The sequence below is a fragment of the Pteropus alecto genome, unplaced genomic scaffold, assembly GCF_000325575.1.
Source record: "Pteropus alecto unplaced genomic scaffold, ASM32557v1 scaffold164, whole genome shotgun sequence".
Classification (NCBI taxonomy): Eukaryota; Metazoa; Chordata; class Mammalia; order Chiroptera; family Pteropodidae; genus Pteropus; species Pteropus alecto.
This window is the reverse complement of record NW_006439568.1, coordinates 7,379,971-7,400,839: the sequence shown is the minus strand read 5'-3', so window position 1 is coordinate 7,400,839 and position 20,869 is coordinate 7,379,971. Positions and strand designations below refer to the sequence as shown.

The 20,869-nt window shown below is 39.5% G+C and overlaps 1 protein-coding gene across 2 annotated transcripts; it reads left to right on the top strand.

Moving 5' to 3' along the window:
* The first annotated feature begins 12,672 nt into the window (after nt 1-12,672).
* Nucleotides 12,673-20,802, top strand: NOV (nephroblastoma overexpressed). 2 transcript variants are annotated; one of them, XM_025050158.1, is made up of 5 exons: nt 12,673-13,139; nt 13,275-13,500; nt 15,376-15,630; nt 16,818-17,032; nt 17,424-17,632. In XM_025050158.1, the coding sequence occupies exons 1-5, from the start codon at nt 13,056-13,058 to the stop codon at nt 17,517-17,519; spliced, it is 876 nt and encodes a 291-aa protein (XP_024905926.1). In that variant the 5' UTR covers nt 12,673-13,055; the 3' UTR covers nt 17,520-17,632. The 2 variants fall into 2 exon arrangements, with proteins under 2 accessions (XP_024905926.1, XP_006916656.1); XM_006916594.3 differs by lacking the exon at nt 17,424-17,632 and adding an exon at nt 19,240-20,802 and having other exon boundaries at nt 12,874-13,139.
* The last annotated feature ends 67 nt before the right edge of the window (nt 20,803-20,869 follow it).

Sequence of the window (20,869 nt, the reverse complement as noted above, 5' to 3'; positions counted from 1 at the left end):
ATCAAGAATACATCAGAGAAACAAAAAGAAAAATAAAATAGAAGTTGAAATATTTATGTCAGATAAAATAGAATCCAAGGGAAAATTATTTAAAGATACAATAGGAAATATTTTATATTAAAAGAAATTTGTAATTTATTATGAAGAAAATAATTCATGTACTTTATACTTTTAATATGTTTTTAAAAGTTCATAAATACACAAAAATACAAATAAATTTCATTGAAAATGTCGGCATAATCTTTTGTCATAAATTTAAAAAGTGTGAAGAATTATTGATCTAGTAGTTTAATTATATAAGTAATAATGTTGATTAAATATATATATGTAATATAATCATAGAAAATAAATTTTTTCAAATTCTATGAAACATTTGCAAAAATTATGGTGACTTCTTTCAAATTCTAGAGAAACAAATGATCCCCAGGAAAATAAATTCTTCCAATACAAGTGAAATAAAGAGAGCTTTCAAATTCATTTTTACAAGCTAACATCAAATTCTAACAGAGACTACAAAAAAATATAAAATCATTTCATTTATGAATATGAACACACAAATCCTAAATAAAAACTAATAAATCAACTTAGCAATAAATACTAGAGCCAATATGTCCTTTTCTGAAACACAAGTGTGATTTAATATTAAAAATTCTATTCATATAAAATACAATATAAATAATTCAATGAAAAAATCTACATAACATCTACATATCTACACAATAGAGTGACAAAATGTGTTCCTTGAAACTCGATAAACTGTACTGATTTTAAAAGTTTTCTTTAAAGCAACAGTTATTAGTACCCTTATTGATCAAATGCTAGAATTATCATAGAAGTCAGGAAGAAGACAAAGATATCTACTATTATCTCAACAATTAACATTATTTTGGAGTTGGTAGCAGTGCAATAAAACAAGAGAAATGATAAATAAAACATCTAAAAAATATCATACAAATTATTAGCATTCGTAGTTAGTATGATTGTCTGACTAAAACTGCAAGATAATTAAATGTATGAATGAAATTGGACTGATGATAAATTGCAGTAAAATCATCATGTACAATACATAACAAATCACATTTTAGACAATATCATCAAAGCAGTAGCCTCAACAAAATACTTTAGAACAAATTTAATAATCTAAAATAGTATTTATATAAGAAAAATATTAACTGCATAAAGGGGCTATTAAAAATTAAATAATATTGTGTTCTTGGTTAGAGAAAAAACAACTACAATGAAAGTAGTTAACATTTTTTGAGTGCTTCCCAAAAGCCAGAGTCTCCTAAATACTTATAAATATTACCTTATTTAATCCTCATAAAAATCCCTGAGGCAGTTCAATAATTATTTCCATTTTGAAAATGAGTAAACATTTCTTTTTCAAGTGCACACAAAACATTCACCAAGATAGATCACACTGGACAAATTCCTTGAGCCATAAAACAAACACCAGTTTCAAAAGAATTGAAATATACAAAGTATATTCTGTGATGATAACAGAATTAACCAACAAATAAATAACAGAGTTGTCCCCAAACATTTCAAAATTAAATGGTACACTTCTAAATAACACTTAGGTCAAAGCAGGAGTCACAAGAAAAATTAGAAGATATTTTGAATTGAATAAAAATGATATTGCAACCTACCAAAATGTGTAGGATTTAGGTAAACCGGTGCATAGAGAAAAACATGTAACATTAAATGTTTATGTTAGAAACAAGAAAGTTCTTAAATAAAAAATGTAATTTTCCTTAAGAAACTAGGAATTAATTGCAAATTAAACCTAAAGCAAGCAGATGGAATAATAAAGAGCAGAAATCAAAGAAATTGAAAAATAAATAGAGAAAAATCAATGAATCTAAAAGCTAGTTCTTTGAAATCACCAGTAAAATTGATAAACTTCTAGCCATAATAATTAATAAATAAATAGAAAAGGAACAAACTACCTATATCAGAAATGAAAAAGGAAGCATCACTACAGATCCTAGAGTCATTAAAAGGATAGTAAGGAAATACCATAAACTTTGTGCCCACAAATATAACAACTTAGTTGAAGTAGACAAATTTCTTGAGCTACACAAACTACCAAAACTCACTGCAGAAAAATGAATAACTTAAGTATTCTTACATCTAATTTTAAAAATTAAATTTGTAGTTTAAAAGCTTCCACAAAGAAAACTCCAAGGCCAGAAAGCTTTACTGGTGAATTCCACCAAACACTTACAAAAGAAATAATAAGAATTCTACACAAACTCATCCAGAAAATAGACGAGGAGGAAACACCTCTCAAATCATTTTCTAAAGTCAGATTGTCATGATACCAAAACCATAAGAAATAAGTAAACTAGAAATAAGAAAAATAAGACCAATATTTCTTGTGAATACAGTTGTGAAAATCCTCAACAAATACTGGCAAATTAAATATGGCAAAATATAATATAACATAACTAGATGAGGTTTATCTCAAAATTCAAGGCTGATTCAACACTGGAAAATCACTATAACTCACCATATCAACAAGAAGAAAAATTATATAATCACTTTAATAAGTTCAGAAACAAACAAAAAAGCCAACATATCTCTCCCAACAAAAATTATATAATCACTTTAATAAGTGCAGAAACAAAAAAGCCAACATATCTCTGCAGCTAAAAATTTTGTGCAGAATGCAAAAAGCAGCTACCTGAAGATTTTGAAAAGTAAAACATTTACATGATATTCAGGAAAAGGCAAAACTATAGGGACACAAAACAGATGAGAGATTGGAACACCAGAATCTGATTTTCAGAGACTAGGAGTGGAAGAGAGAGGCTTATTATAAAGGAGCATGATAGAATAATTCTATGTCTTCATTACAGTAATGATTATATAACTTTTGTCAAAAGGTGCAGAATTATGCCCTAAAAGGGGTAACTTTTACTGCATATAAATTATATCCCAATAGATCTGACTTTTAAAAATATTCAATAAAAGATTTATTATATGAAATCATGGTATAGACTTCTAGAAATGTAAAAATATACCAAGATGAAAAATAAGCTTATAAGTACTTAACAATTGGATCATTAATCTAAGAGATCTCATGTTTAGCTTGAAAGTTTTCAAGGAAAATAAAACAGGGAAGATGAAAGAAATGAAATTATTATCAAGTAATACAAGAAAATATCCCTAAGTTGAAGGTACACCAAATTGCCCAAAGTACAGCAAACATAACAAGGTAGACAATAGATAGATGATAGATGATAGGTAGATAAATAGATGATATAGATAGATGATAGATGATAGATAGATAGATAGATATAGAGATAGATAGATAGATAGATAGTTAGATAGATAGATAGATGATAGATAGATAGATAGATAGATAGATAGATAGATAGATAGATAGATAGATAGATAGATGATAGATGTTAGAAAGATAGAGCAAACAAAGAAATCATCGCCTCATAAAATGTTAGAAATTGAAGGATTAAGACAAGTTTCCAAAAGCTTTGAGAGAGAAAAGATAACACATACAGAAGACTGGCAATCAAAATGTCACTGAATTTCACAAGAGCAACACTAGAACCTGGAAGACAACAGAGAAATATCTTTAAAATGCAGACATAGCGTCTTATGCCCAGCAAATTACCAATCAAGAATAAAAGTAAAATAATGACTTTTAAGATTCATAGGCACATAAAGTTTACTTTGCATGCATTCTTTATAAGAAATGTTCTGTAAGAGATATTCTGGGAAAAGCGACACTATACAGAGCTTTAGCAAGGAAGAGAACTAAGAAAAAGTAATACCTGGGATTTACAAAATAGAAGATCCAGTATAACAATATCATAAAGAAAAGTCTGGGTGTAGGGAGGTCTCAGCAAAACTAATAAGCAGATTTGGAAAGTATCATTCCAATTTGTAATAACAGTTTGCTGTGCTCCAGGTAAGATGTAATCAAGAGGAAAAAAAAGGAAATCGGTAGTTTATCTGAAGTTCTTGGATGTGTTTTGAGGAATTTTATAATTTGATCATAAAATTTGAAGCTTAAGTGCCAATGAGCACAAAGAAAAAGAAACAAATTTTAAAAGATGAAGCAATTAGTAACTCCAGGAAAAACTATGTTTTATCAGAAAAGACATGTAATTGTAGTACATTGTCAATTGTAACTCATATTAACATAGTAAAATAGTGTAAATAGTATTTACTTGAACAGAAATTCTGATGGAAATGTAGAAAATTGGGAAAGAGAAAGTCTGTGGGTGAGAAGGAAGCGTAGGAATATGTGTGATTATGATTTTAAAAAGCTAATGTCTCATCTTTCAAAGAAGAAAGTCAATGGATAAAATGCAAAATTGAAAAAGCAAAAAATAAAGGTATAAACTAGATATAGGGGTATAGCATTGAAAGGTATATTGGCAAATAAGATTTTTAAATGTTTGAATATAAAGAATAAAAAATAATGCTGAGGATGAGTAGGGCAGAAGACTATTTTTCCTTACAATTATATAGCACTTGACATTTTTAGACTAAGTATAATTTACTTCATAATTAAATTCAAAAAGTCATAACATTTTCCATTGAGAAATTTACATTCTCCAAAAAAATATCTAAATAACAGCCCGGATGAAAATAAAACACACAAAAGGAATGGTTATGAATTTGTTGACATTTTTAAAATATCCTATACATCAACAATTGCCAAAATTAAATTCAAAGGTAAATGACAAACTAAAAAATTATTCAACATATAAAGATAAGAAGTATTCGTCTATTTCAATATTAAACCTTCCTATGTAACTGGGCGGAACATCCCTACTCTGTGTAGTATTGAAGGGTTAGCAGAGGATGAAGGGGGCAACCTCTTAACAGAGCTAAAAAAATCTCACCTCTATTAGCTGCAAGACTGATAATCAAGACAAAACCTCTTTTTTTTTTTCAGTGAAGAAATATCGGAGCCTTAAGAGTATCCTGGACATACGGAAAGGGCTGGATGCTCATAAATGGGATTAGAGATAGGAAGACCTAGGAGCTTAGAGTCTCTGAGAATACCTCAGCAACTGAAGGAACGTCTCTTCCTTGTCTAAAAATGGTATTTTCTCTCCTTCTTAAAGGTATGCTTCCTCTTTCATCTCAGATGCTAACCTTGCCAGAGTGTCTAATTCTCTTCCTGCCCCAACCCCCATTCTTCTGAGTCAGATCCCACCATATTTGGGGTGAGAAGTCAAATCCAGAAGAAAGAGGCATAAATTTACAATTAGTAAAATAATTGCCAAGCTTTGGGCAAAACTATGGGATCGTATTTATGAGAACGAATGCTGATGGTATCGAATTAAGGAGGAAGAAAGCATCATTTTACATCAGGCTGAATTAATGGTTATGGTTGAATTTACCAGAGATTCTGTACTCAATATTATAGCTTAGGCAGCTGGGAGAGAGTAATGAATACCTGGAGTCAGGGCTGGGCTGCACCAAACTAGTTCAAACTTCTTCATACAAAACAAAAAAGGAAGAAATTCTAAGACGGAGAACACAGGAATGCAGGAATGAACGGACCATGTGCTAGCATTCACTGACTCTTATCCAAGGAGACACTTGTCTATCACTAAATTAAAACATTAATTTAGGGAGTCGTGACAAACCTTTTTAAAATGAAACAGAAAGTAACAGCAAATATCTAAACACAAGACATATAATAAAGACGTTTGTTTTGTGAAACTTTGGTTCCAGTTATACAGTTATATGTGTGTCTGATATCTATTTATATACATGGGGGCGCTGGTATGTGTATATGTAAACATGCATTTAAACATAAACTTGTTCATGATGTAAAATTTTGATATTTCTTACTGAACATCATGATCAAAAACATTTGAGAGCCACTGTTCTAGTTGGTCTGCAGTTGGCCTGGTACATACAGGCCAGCACCAGCAAGAAGGGAATTCTTCTGAAAGTTTAGCTCCACATTGGAGAGTCCTAAAAGACAATGGAAAAGAGAAATTTGATTAGTCACATCTTGTGATCCATTTAACCTGGGGGAAAGATGACTTGAAGGAAGGAACTATACCAGTCCATGGTTAGTGACCTGAAGAGGATAACATAGCCAGGTCTGGGTAACAAGAAAAAAAGTGGGTCCCAGTGTTGCTGAAGCTATTGATCCTAATCAATAAGAAGGGGAGAGGTCTGCTACTGGGGAAAGAAGGGAAGGAAAGCGGGAAGAGAAAAATATGAATGACCCCTCCTCATATGACCATTCAGCAGTAAAACCTCACGAAAGGGAACCAGGTAGGTATAATCATTAGAAGCCTAGAGGGTTTGGGTCACCCTTTAACAAATCACCCCAACTATTGAAGGTTTGGGCTTTCTGCAAATTGCCCAACCTTTATCCTACTATCATATACTGCTAGCGAAAGAGTAAATTCATATACACTTCTGAAAAGCAAATTGGAAATTTGTATCCACGCCCATAAATTACACAGAACTTTGCTTTTATAATTCTAATTCTAATCTAAAAGAAAGAATCACAATTATTTAAAGGATACCGTAAAGGGGGAAAAAAAGCCTGACTACTGATACCTGTTCCCACCAGCGAGGTCGTGAGTTTCTTCTGCTGTGAATTTCACAGAATATCAGCATCCGATGAGGACTATCCATGACAAGACCACTTTATAACTATGCGTGACAGAAATAAAAATAAAATACTGTGTAACCACAAAAATGACCAAGCTCCCTCCTGGCTTACTTTACATGAGCAACTATCATTTATTCTCTGAAAACGATTTTATCTGTGCTTTTTTTCATCCCATCTCTACAGTAAAGATTATTAAGATGCCCATGGATAGGATTGCGTCTGCTTTCTGTCGGCACCCAATCCAGAACAGAACCCTCCTTCCTTATATAGTTTCAAGATCACCTAACCCGAGCCCAAATCTTATAATAAACCTCTTCTAACTTCTTTCTGAGGTGCCCCGTGGCTCCTCATGGCGTATGTTACATGCTAGTGCCATTTGAGATACAGAAAAGAAAAGTTAATTCATTGAAATGAATGCCTCAGGGTGGGTAGGGCTTAAGTCTCTCAGAACCTCATTGAGAAGGGATGCAGGGAAAGCCATGCATCATCATCTTATTTATCCTAACAACCATCCTAGAAAGGAAGGACATATTATTATTCCTATCTTACAGAAAGAGAAAGAAACTGAGGTAGTGACTGGTCAGGTAAATATTCTAAGATCTAAGGATTTGAACGCAGGCAGTCTGTTGGCAGAGGTGTTTCACCACAAAAGCTATCTAGCCTCCACAAGGATGGGGAGCACGGCACAGGGAATGCAGTTAGCATTAATATGATGGTTAAGCGGAAGGTCAGAGAAGGGAGGGAGAAATTGGGGGAATCATTTTATGAACAATATAGATGTCTAACCAATGTACTATATACTTGAAACTAATTTAAATAAATAAATTTATTTTTTTTAATGCTATTACAAGCTACTTAGTTATCTGGTATCAAATCAAGCATAAATTCTTGAAGAATAATGTTCCAAATATAACCCTGATCATGCAATTCCTTGCTGATAGGTAGATAGGTAGGTAGATAGAGACAGATGGATAGATAGATACATTAGATAGAGAAACAGATAGATGATAGATGATAGATAGATAGATAGATAGATAGATAGATAGATAGATAGATAGACAGACAGACAGACAGACAGATGATGGATAGATAGATAATAGAGAGATAATTAGAAGCAAAATGTTACAGTTTGGCGTTTAGAATCTTCCGAGAGTTGGTAGTTACAGCCCCCTTTTCCAACCTCATTTCCCATTCCCTTACTTTGTTCCAGATAAATTAAACCACTCTGTTTCTTGAATAAGTCTTGAATTTTCCCACCCATATGACCTTGTTCCACTGTCTCTATTCAGCCCACCTCTCCAGGTTTCAAAATCCTATACGTGCTTAATCCAACTCAATGTTGTTTAGCCTTAAGGCAACATGGTTTCGTGCAAAGACAAACAATGAACATGGAATTATAGTTCTCCCAACACTCCCTCCCCAGCAAAGAAATTCATGGCACCCTCTCTTATGCACCTGTGTTACCTTGCCTATGTTTATTTATAGGAATTATCCCATTCTGCCTTATGCAATGGTTATTTTGTACTTCATTTTCCTACTAGGCTATAAAATCCTTGAGGACAGAAAACATCTTATTTTTCTTTGATTCATGCCATGAAGTGCAAAATAGTTATCAATAAATGACTTGGCCATTACGAATATTTACATTGTCAAATGCAATGCAGTTCTGTGGTTATGCCTCTCCTAAAAGTCTAAGTTATTTGTTGTTGAGAATTCAGAAATAAGGTGGGAAAGGCTGGATAAGCTTTCTTAGGCTCTGAGGTGTCTCATTTGGAAATAGAGATGCTCAAAAAGAATCCCAAGTTTTTCTTTCTCCAGGAACAATCATTTGAAGTTATTCGGGACCCTGTCTGTATTTAAGTGACATCACTTCCCTTGTCTCTGTTACACTAGCACATACAGCCACCAGCACTCATGAGTTGGGTCCACCATCATCCAATATGGAGCACTCCTGAGAAGCTATTGGCTAGTCCGATGTCCAGTCCATATGCATGTACCTTTCTCTCTGACACCAGTTCCTGCTCTAAAGGATTCTGGTCGGTGAAGCTAGACTGGTTCTACTGCACTCAGCTGTTACCAGCCATTGAGAATTCACATAAGAAGAATTCCTCAGGGCCACTTTCTTCAGCTGGATGTTGGAATAGATAGTGCTGTTACCTGGTGGCTGGGAATGTGGAATGTATATAAGCTTCATAGATGCTATTCTAATTCAAAAAACTTTAAAAAAAAAAGTTATTTGACTTCCAAAGAGCCCATTTCCCTAAAAGAAAGTCATTCTTCAGCTGGATGTTGGAATAGTTAGTGCTGTTACCTGGTGGCTGGGAATGTGGAATGTATATAAGCTTCATAGATGCTATTCTAATTCAAAAAACTTTAAAAAAAAAAAGTTATTTGACTTCCAAAGAGCCCATTTCCCTATAAGAAAGTCATTTAGCAAAGGAGAAATTAACCTATTTCTTACATCTTTAGCTAATTTCTAGCTCAAATTCCCTTTTTATTTCATCTCCTAGATTTTTGTTTTCTTTAAAAAAGTACCAAAAATAAATTTTTAAAAGGTGGGCAATAGGAAGATGTTTCCAAAGTGGATAACACTAAACATTATATATTTAAAGTTTTAGCTCTTGTTACTGTTTCTTCTCTGCCCTTCACAGTTTCTGAAAAAGCAAGTCAAAGGATCTGTCAGAAAAACAAAAAAGTGTAATTGAAATTAGCCGTGTAACTGGATACCACGTAAGGTTGGCCTGCCTACCATATAATGGGAATTACCTTGTCTTCGACCAATTCCCTGGGGCCCCAGAAAAGGGACGTATGAAGGAAATTCAGAAAAGGGTAACAAAACTATTACGGAACTGTGAGACTGATTTATGAGACACATTATGAGAGCTAAGTACATGTGCCTCGGCTGAACAATAACCAAAGACGCAGTGAATGTCTCTGAGTTTACAGAGAACGTAATCATGGAGGGGAGGAGAGGGATGGAATTGTCTTACAGGTGATAACATCGTAGTCCCTGCTTTTTATTTGTTTCATTTTTAATGCGAGTCTCTGTGCTTTATATTTCTCTTGCTTGCTACAGAAGTAAGCGCCGATATATTTTTAAAATCTTTTCTATAATGAAAAAGATAAAACACTTGGAAACCTACATGAAAGCTGACTTTTATAAAATGTAGGAATTTCTCTAAATGTGTTCTGGGTAGGAGTATTGACTGAGAAGTGTAAGAATATAAGTCGATTAACAGCCTATCTGAGACACAGAGGCAGAAATGAGTCTCTGGTACCACATCCGGGGGGAGGAAGAAATGAAAAGGAAAAGGTGAACCGATCAAAGTACTTGCATTTCACAACCCAGGGGAGCTGCCATCTTGGGTGGCAACCTAGCCCAGTCATTCGTGAGTAGTCTCTGAGAGGGTGTCCCCTGACTCCCAGAGACCTCAACTGACACACAGTTTATTCCAAACAGGAGAAGATCACCAGCCTGTATGCTCTCTTTAGACTCTTTGTACCAGGAAAGACAGAGAGAAGGTGCATGTCAGAGGCAGCTGGGTGCTGGCTGATAGGACCAATTTAGCCTCTATTGCTGCTGAGAAACAAACAGCTTCCAATTCTTTCTTACCTCCTCTTATGCAGAGCAGTGACAAGTGACGAAACTTAACGTGAAGTTTGCAGTACCTCAGAAGGTCCAAGAACAACTGTCCATCTGTCCATCCCTGAAGTAGGTGCTGGGGGTGTCACGGAGAGTGTGACATGCTCCCTGTCCTTCAGCGCTTCCAGCCAGAGACGGAGACAGACACAGAACCAGACACATCATTATTCAATGAGTCAAGAGATTTAAGACAAAAGCAATGGACGCCAGGCCTCCAGAGAGAACAAAATCTATCCCAGCAAGAGAAGATATCCTGGAGGTATCAAAGCATGACCCACTAACAGAGCTACCATTAGGTGGCTTCACTTTCAATTTCCAATTGTTTTATCATGGAAATCGTTACCCAAGAGCATTTACAGCAGACGGAAGTGTATATAAGTATTGTTTTGCCCCATCAAGTTGCTCCCTTTTTAAAGAATAATTCCTTCTTTACTGGGGAACTATACTTCCTCCCCACCCCAACTATGCGGTGTAGCCAATCTCTGAACTTGTCTTGTCTTCTCACTTGTCTTGAGACTCCTTTCCTGGAATTTTCGAAATTGAGCCTAAGGGAGAGGGGCATTCCTTCTGTGGTGATAAGGCTGTACTCGAAGAGGTTGTGGAGAATTTAAGGATGATACTTCCTTTATCTAGAAGAAGCTGGTCTGTGATGGGACACACGAAAGCTAATCCACAGAGAAGCACTGAAGATAGATAGAAAAATGGAGTCCTGACACCACCAAACCCCTGGTCCTACTTGCCCCTGAGGCCTAGCAGCACCATTTCCATTCTGTTATTATGTGAAACACCTCAGCGTCTTCCCAGGAAAGTCTTCTTGCTGACACTAGTTCTGGTTTGGTTTCTCCACTGGCAATCAAGAAGCTCACATTAACAGTGACTTCGGACATTTTTATCCTTATCTTGAAGTAACATTTCCCCTTTCCTGGCAGAGTCAGCCCAACCTCAGGGCTACCCATTTCTCCTTATTCTGTCTATTCATACTTTAAAAACTTGGCCGATATTCTTTCCTCCCCATTAGCTGTGTATCTACTTGTTCCAGATCTAGGTTTCCCAAAGCTGGCTCCCATTTCAAAGTACATTAAAATGCTGTCAAGAGCCCTCACCAGAGAATCCAACTGATTGGATCAAGGGCGGGGCCCAGGGATCTACATTTTTAAAAAAACGTACTGTGGTTGATTCTCATGGGCAGCCAGGTAAAAGCATCACTAGGCCAGATGACCCATGAAGCCCACCAACTTGAAGAATATACAAGTGTCCTGGACATGGCACAAATTAACCGCTGGCTCTCTTGTCAAGCTTTGAGCATGATCAGTCTGGCTTACCTCAAAGAAAGCAGAATTTCTGGAGACCTGGAAGCATGTAATAGCAGTTCCAAGCCGCTCAGAGAACTATCCTGAAGGGGCTCGAGGTGACTTCATCGTCAAGGGGGCAGGCATTGCAGGGGCAGGCCTGGCCCCTTACACAAGCTGCTTTTGATTTAACTTCATACTGGAGAGGTATGATGTAGAGGCAATTTGTTTCTTTTTAAGGTCTAGCGTTACATCACAAGCCTGTATAATTTTTCTTATAAAGTGCCTTTTCAACGTGGGTATCACCAAAGGAGCTGGCATAGTTACCCCAGAGGTAGCAACAAAGTTGAAGTACAGGGGAGAAGAATTTTTTTTTTAAATCCAACAAGTCACGTCACCTTCAGAGCAGTAAAACTGCTCTCCTTCTCATGAGAGATGACATAGCCATTTTTTGAAAGTTGATGCCAGGTGGAAGAGGGTTTGGTCTGCTAAATAAAACAAATACCTTTCTCATTCCCTTCCCTGATTCACTGAGGTTTTGACAGTGGCTGAGCGGAACCTACTTCATAAACCCTCGAAACGTCTTATATTTTGAGATGTGCTGCTTTACATCAGCCACAATACAGCAGGTGTTTCAAGCTTTTTATCTACCAGAAAGAAAGTTTTTATTACCTCTGGCTCTAATAGTTTTATTTTACTATGTTTTACTTGCGTTTGCACAAAACCTGCAGAATTGGGAGTTTAAGAATCCGTGGGGCTTGGGATGATGAGAGTCAAAAGAACTTTTTCATTGGGCCAGCAGCATCCCCCATCCTAACTTTCAATTCTTTTATTTTCTGGGTTAATCCGCCCCCGCCCCCACTTTCTCTTTCTTCTTTCTTTCTTTCCTCCCTCCCTCCCTCCCCTCTCTCAACACATTCAAAGAGTGCCCTCAACGGTGACAAACTTGCATGTGCTTCCCTTATGACTAAACCCCTGGGCCTCTCGCCAACCCCCCACAGATGGCCCCAAACTTCAGGAGAGCCCCGCGTCTGCGGCCCCGCTGGGGACCGCCAGGGCGGAGATGTGTGGTGGGGAGTGGCCGCGTCTTAGTCCTGGGGGAAGGCAAAGCAGCTTCCAGGAGGAAACGGGCGTTTTCTTCCCACACGCTCCAGCGAGCCCTGGGTCCTGGCCTGGGGACTCCACCCAGCCCCTCCCGGAGCTCTGGGACAAGCCAGTCGCCACACACAGGCACTCGCAGGCCCCGGGGCCGCGCCCTAAGGAGAGCAGCACCCACGGCCAATTACCATGGCAACCCCGGGGTTCATTCCATTCCCCACCCAGCCGATCCCCCCTCCTCCCTGCACTGCAGCCAACCGGCTTGTGCGCGTCCCTGGAGCGAGCTATAAAACCTGCGCTGGTGGCGCTGGGAAGAGGAGGCGACCGCCAGACCTGGAGGGAGGCAAGCGGAGCCAATCCACGGCTAAGACAGTCTCGTTCTGTGAAAGCGGGAGGGAAAAGCCTGAGCATGCAGAGTGTGCAGGGGATGAGTCTCTGTTTGCCCAAGCGGTGCCTTTGCCTGGCTGTCCTGCTCCTCCGACTCCTGGGACAGGTAAGTGGCGCACCCCTATAGTGCCCCTGGTTGCTTTGCCTTCCTGGGCGACCCCTGCTGGATCCCGGGGTCACTCCGCCTTCGATTGTCCCTACTGAGGGGTTTCTTTTTCCTTCTCATTTCGCCCGCCCCCAGGTCTCTGCGACTGAGCCCTGTCCCACCCCGTGCCCGGCGCAGTGCCCGGAGACGCCGCCGACCTGCGCCCCCGGAGTGAGAGCGGTGCTGGATGACCGCTCGCGCTGTCTGGTGTGCGCCCGCCAGCGCGGCGACAGCTGCTCCGAGACGGAGCCCTGCGAGGAGGGCCGTGGCCTTTTCTGCGACCGCAGAGCGGACCCCAGCGCCCGAAGTGGCATCTGCATGGGTAATGCGGCCCCTCGGCCTCTTGACTGCTTGCTTCTCCCGCGGCTAGCGGCAGCTGCCACCTCCTGTCTCTCAGCTCTTCCTCCCCCTTCCCAAAAGGGGATGCGCAGATTACAGTAATGAGGATGCCGTAGGTGATGTTCCTGGAGCGCTTCCTGTGCGCCTGGCACGGTCTAGGGCGGGGTGCTTGGGGCTTGGGGGAGCGCCCGAAGCCAGAGAGGAAACCTTCCTGCGGAGGTGAGAAGCATTCATCACTTGCCTCCCTAGAGAAGAATCTAGATAGATGCGGAGCAGAGCAGAGTTAAGGGCCAGTGAAGTCATTTCCTTTGGACATTTCCAGGGGGACCCTTGGAGTGGATGGAAGCTTAGGCTCACTCACTGGCTCACAGTTCTCCCAACTGCAGCCCAGCAGGTTTGTTTTTACACCTGTAATTGTCCTATTTGAGCCAAAGCCGCCCCTGGTCTCCTGGGACAACTATGTAACCCCTGTCTGGGCTGTGAATAAAATAAAATGCAGGCAACCAGCCAGTCCAGGCTGGTGAAACTTAATTAATTGGGCATCAATTTCCCACGTGGTCTACCATTTAGTTGGAGGCCGTCCCTGCCTCCCTGGATTAGAGATTTGGAATAGCCTTTTACTTTCTTCTCAAAGCTAGTGATGATGATGGGTGTGTGTGTTTCTGTAAAAGGCACAAAATTAAGACTTCAAAACTAAAATTAGTTAGGCAAGGAGAACAAACATGTGGTTTGTAACTCTAACTATTAGTCTCAGGGAAGAGGATGTGTCTCCTCACTTTATTGCTACATATTCATACATGTTTTCTCCTATATCGAATGAAATATTTTCTGGGTTGGGAGAAGGGTATTTGAACAGCACAGGTTAATGAAAAAGAAATTTCACTAGAGCGAAATCTATGATTTACCTGCTTCGACTGATGCTACGAAGATCCCGGAAATATCCCATTTTACTGTAAACCCAAAGTCAAGACCGTTCCCAGGCGTCTGGTTTATGCTGATTCTCATATCACTGAACTGATCCTGAAAACAAACATGAAACGGTGGGATCAGGTGTCCCTGGCGCCCGTATGGAGGAAAGTCTATCCATGAAAGAAAGGAGGCTACACACAAGGAACGCTTGAAGTATTTCATGGTCAACCAGAAGCTTCATTCTTTTTCCCTTGGGTTTGGTAAAACTTTCATTTACATAAATATTACCAAATTCATTATTTGTCTGCTAAAATAAGACAAATTCATATCAACAGATGCTTTTCTTTACATTAATACTATAAATCAGTTGGCCACTGATAAAACGTAGGCTTTTGCCTACCATGTAATTAGGTCTAACTCACAGACCATTTGTTATCACTCAGGAATAAAGCTGAGTGAGATGGGGGGGTGGGGTGGGGTGGAGTGTGTGTGTGTGTGTGTGTGTGTGTGTGTTGGAATACCAAGGAATCCTAATGCTCTTCCTAATCTGACCAGTTAACCTATTTGTAGAATGCATTTTTTTTTCCTTTTCATTCTAAGCTGCTGGAGTAGGAGATTCTAAGGAGGTCCTTGCAAAATTGACTTTATCGTTGGGAACAACAGGTGTGGGACTTGGGGAGTGTCGCTTCTCAGTCGCTCTCCTCTTTCCTCATCCGTGAGTGAGTTGGCAGGACTGGATGGTCTTGGAGGCTGCTTCCTACTCTGGGAGGCCTCGGCGAGGACATCTTTCTGCTGGAGATGGATTAAAAAACCAGGTTGTCTCGACTAGACAAAGAATGACTTAGGGTTTGGAACGTGTGCTACAAATCTCATGCAGCTTATCCAAAGCATTATGTTCTTGTTTTTTTCTCTCCCTTTCCCTCTCTGCCTTTCTTCCCCAATATTCTAGCGATAGAAGGAGATAACTGTGTGTTCGATGGGGTCATTTATCAAAGCGGAGAGACCTTCCAACCGAGCTGCAAATACCAGTGCACCTGCCAAGATGGGCAGATTGGCTGTGTGCCCCGCTGTGATGAAGACCTACTGCTGCCACAGCCTGACTGCCCCGCTCCACGAAAAGTTGAAGTGCCTGGAGAGTGCTGTGAAAAGTGGATCTGTGACTCAAATGAGACAGAGGCGTTAGGGGACCTGCACGCCCTGCCAGGTGAGGAACCCAGGATACATGAAAGCGATTACAGCACAAGATACAGGCAGGCAGGAAGTGTGTGTGCTCTTTTGGATTTGCAATGAGAAACTGGCCTCAGCTTCCGGTCATCTGACCATGGATTCCAGATTGCCCACTGAGATCAGACCCATCACAGGTCTGCGTCCTAGCCAAGGGACCGAAGTACCTGCACAGTTTCTCAAAAGTTCAGCAGTTCTTTTCAGCAATGGGACTGACTGTCTTATTGCCCGAATACTATTTATATTTTAGTGCATCCCACTTGACCCTTATTAACATTATAAAGATAAAAGTTTAAAAAAAATCACTTTCTTTATGGATTCTGTACACCATCTGTATGGTCTCAAGACCAGCCTCCCTAAAGAATGCTACTACTCATCACTGACAGGTGTCACTAAGAAATGTCATCTTTCTAGATGCTGTAGGAAGGGTCAAGTGACACTTGAGGATCTGTGTTTTGCTTTTCTTTTTGTGTCACCTTATAAAGGAAATCATTTTTGGGGGGGGAAAAACTCAAGAACTAGCAGAGAATATTTTAGAAGCTGTTAATCAGCCAGATTATATACACTGGCACTATTCAGAGCTTTACAGATTTTCTGAGGTCAAAAATTATTAGCCATGCCTTACAGCTCGGAAAACTGCCACGTAGCAGAGGAGATGTGCCCCAAACCATGATACTAAGTGTCGAGACGGAACTTTTTGTGATCAAAGTCCAGGTGCCTATATCCCATAACCCAATCAACCAGTTCCACCTTTCTGAGGCATGGTATCGCTTTCATCACTATTTTGACTTGGTTGGTCCTACTTACTCATCCAATCAGAATTTTATCATGATCCTTCTTCTGTATGAAATCACATATTGAAAACATCATCATTTATGCAATGGTCGTTGATGCTATGCTGTTCTACATTCTTAAAATTACTAAGCTTCTTAAAGACAGGTTCTCCTAAGCTTAAGGACAAGCCAGACAGTCATTCCACAGAGATTTCTTGAAAACCTACAATGTGCCAGGCATTGTGCATCTTGCTGGAGATTTATAAATACAGAGATCCAGCTCCATCCCCGAGAACACTTGGCTGAGACCCTCTTTCTAACGATGACAGGAAAGACCATTTGGTGATCCCCATGTTTTACTCAACATAGCTGTCTTTATTTATATATCTCATAGCTTACAGGACAGAAGCCACCCTAGGAGTTTCAGTCTCTGACTCAAGTAGCAACTGCATTGAACAGACCACGGAGTGGAGCGCGTGTTCCAAGAGCTGTGGCATGGGCTTGTCTACCAGAGTCACCAACAGGAATCCACAGTGCGAAATGGTGAAGCAGACTCGCCTCTGCATGGTGCGGCCCTGTGAACAAGAGCACAAGCAACCAGCAGAAAAGGTAGGAGCCTGGAAGAAGCCTCCATCACAGAGGATGTGGCCTGGCCTCACTGGGGCCTGGGCTTTAGGAAGTCACTGTGATGCTAGTTGACTAGAGGTCAGTTCTAGCTGAGAGTTAACCATAGGTTCCTGAAATGAGTGAATTTACCTTCCTTTATTTTTCTCTCTCTCTCTTCAATGTATTACAATATCCCAATCAACTCACAGCAGGTCCACAGGTAAAGAGAAGTCAGACAATTATCAAAGCGTCCCCAACTGAGAAGGGTATGGCAAATCTCACTCCATTTCCGGAAAGAACAAACAAACAAACAAACAAAAACTGGCTACTCACTTCTCAAGCGTAGTTGATTTGCGAGAGGTCATTTCTGACCTTAATCTCCTTTTCCCCTTAGGTTCAATCTGTACCAAGCAACAGAGGAGGGATTACATTTGCCTTACTCACCCTCAGTCCCCAACATCCTACCTGGGATAAAGTGTGTGCTCGATAAAAAAATTGTCGATGAAGAAATGAATGAGTGTCTGGGAATTATTTTCAGCATTTTAAAAAGCCAAGTAGGACTAGTACATTTGCCAGGATAAGGCGATATATGCCAAACAAAATAGCACATTTCTTTCCTTTTTTGCTGGTATTATATCAACTCAGTGTGTTAACGCTGAGTGTAAGACATGTGGATCAGAAGCTTGGATTTGTTCCTGATGACATCACAGGCCTTGTTACCAGAACCCTAGATAAATGCAATGCCCAAATTGAACTATTATATGGACTCTTGTACAAACCAAGGCCAACATCAAACCGTCTCTTGCAATGAAAGATTTACATATCTCTACACTGAGGCAATATAATCAAATGCGTAAGGAGGCGGCCAGCCTGGCTTTGAATCTCAGCTTCCCACATGAACTAGCTGTGGAATTTGGGGCAACTTTCTTAAACTCTAAGCCCCAGTTCCTTCTCCCATATAATGGGGTCATTGACAGACAGTACGTACCTCAAAAGGTGTCAGGAGGTATAGAGAATGAACTGGCAAAGTACTAAGTATAGATTACTCTTTTAACATCAGACATCATTACTCAAAAATTCTATTTATTGCTAAAATAAAAGAGCTTCTAGTGGTTGCATTCGTTACATGGCTGCCAGGCTATGTGACTTTTTGAGGTCCATCCTAACTTTATGTTTCTTTCACTAGTTTAGAAAGAGCTTCTTTGCTCACAAGTCTCACGCCTCACTTGGGATGGCTGGAATGGCAGGGGTTTATCCAAGTAGCACGCACTCTCTGTCTCTCTGTCTCTCTGTCTGTCTGTCTGTCTGTCTGTCTGTCTCTCTCTCTCTCTCACACATATACTCACATACTCACACACACAAACAGAGGGATGCTGCTGATCTTATACTTTTTTGTGTGGGTTTTGGCAAGAATATACATTAAACAATAAATATGAAAAAAGAAGAAACAAGAAGCCCTTACATACCATCGAGGACACAGTAACTTCTTAAAATAAAGCTTTTCCGTGTCACGGAAATGGCATGGAATGGGCATTGCATCAGACAAGTTCAATTAATAGAGGTTTTCTGATCACTTTAGCCCTTTGAGACTCCGTTTATTTATCTATAAAACTTGAGCAATTGTTCTTTATGTTAATAGTTGTTCCTTGTATGAGTGAACATTGTTGGTAAGGTTAAGCGAGTTAATGTTTGAAAAATATTTGAAATATTAGTAAGATTGCAATGATGTCATTTATTTCCCTTCTCTTTATAACACCTAAGAATGCGTTTGGCTAAAAACAACACCAAATCCTGCTGCAGTGGCTTGAAGATATCGGTTTCTTTATCGTAGATAGACTTTCACCCTCGTATTTTTCGCTGCGAGATCAAAAGATGGTTGTGCATGATTAGGCAAGGTCTTCACATTCCAGGCAAGAAGGAAAATGAAGGCAGAAAACAATAAAGAAGGGCAAAGGATTATCTAGAATCCTTTGGATAATGTATCGCTAGCCAGAACTTTGTCAAAAGGCCATCCCAACCTCCCAGATATTCTGGGGAAGCAAATGCCTTTAGCTGACCCCATTGCCCAAACAAAACTGACGTTCTGTTAGCAAAGAAGAAAGAGCAATGGATATTGGGTAGGCCACTAGCAAGTTATTCCACACCCCTAAAATGGTCCCTTGGAGGAATGGTAGCCATCTCGTACCTCATCCCTCTTTCTTCTTTCTTAGAAAGGAAAAAAGTGTCTCCGCACCACGAAGTCACTCAAAGCCATCCACCTGCAGTTCAAGAACTGCACGAGCCTGCATGCCTACAAGCCCAGGTACTGCGGGGTCTGCAGCGATGGCCGATGCTGCACCCCACACAACACCAAAACCATCCAGGTGGAGTTCCAGTGCTCCCCAGGGCAGGTCATCAAGAAACCAGTGATGGTCATCGGGACCTGCACCTGTCACAACAACTGTCCTCATAACAACGAGGCCTTCCTCCAAGAGTTAAAGCCAAACACTGGCAGAGGGAACATGTAACATGGGTCCGCAGAGAAGCATACCTACAGAGGCAAACTGTAGCTACTGCATGGCCTACCATCGAAAGAATATATGAGAAACTACGAGAATTATTATTTCACCCCTGAGTCCTATGTATTTTCTGTGGTCATATGAGGTCGGTTATATCTGTTTGTTTGTTTGTTTGTTTTTAATGAAAGATATGATTAACTGTAAACTTGGAATCAAGGTAAGCTCAGGATAGTGCTTAGGGATGACTTACTATTCTATAGTGTTTACTATAAATGAAAATTTCTATAAATTTAAGAAATCAAATATAGGTTTCGCTGTGTAGATTATCACATTACACTCATCTTATTTTGTTATGTGCTAGTACCATTTCAAGAAAATGTCACTGTAATGAATGACACAGTGAAGTCCAGAATCATACTGACCATATCATCATACAAATAGTTCACCATATATTGAGGTTTGACTTCTGGGGTTTCTGTTGAGCTTTTTTTGAGTAGCTCAAGCTCTGATCTTCCAAGTCCAAGGTCTGTGGAAACATAGCTCTTCAACTTGAAACCTAGAGACTGTTAGTTCTTTGTTTAATTGTACCCTAGGAAACAAGTTGTATCTACAGTCATGAAAGGTTTGTTAATTAAGTGGGCTGGTGTCACAAACTTGCTCCATTTCAGACAAACTGACTCCTTTCTAATAGAAAGAAGCCAAACAGAAAACTCCCCCTAATACAGAGATGATGATGAGCAGCCCCCACCAGCCCTCACACGTTTGTATGTGCTGGAGGCTGCTGAGGCTCGCTAGTTTTTTTTGTTGTTGTTTTTTTTTTAAATTCAGAAGAAGCAGAGCATGTCAGCAAAGATCCTCTCATCTCACTGATGAGTGAACCGTGGCCCAAAGCACCTGATTACAACCCTTGATGACTTTCAGATTTGCTTGTAGTGAAATTTTGAAAAAGAAGGAGAAAACCAACATAGTGTGATGGCATACTGACACAGGTTTTATGGGGGTTTACAATTTATTATAGACCTGCTCATAACTAATCCTTGGGCCCTAATTATGCACATTCACAAACGAGATATGTGTGTATACATATGTGCATCTAATTTGTCAGGCTATGAGGTAGGGTGCAAATGTAAATGCATACATTCTTCTAATGTCACCATATGTGTTCAACCTTTCTCCCTTAAAGTATTTATATAAATGTAAATTATACATTTTTAAAAAATCTTTTTACTTTCTCTACTTGTCAGACATCACTAAATAAACACGATCTTATCCATGTTTGACTCTACCATTACTTTGTGCTCACAAGTAGTTTACTGAAAAAAATATATATAATTACAAGTTA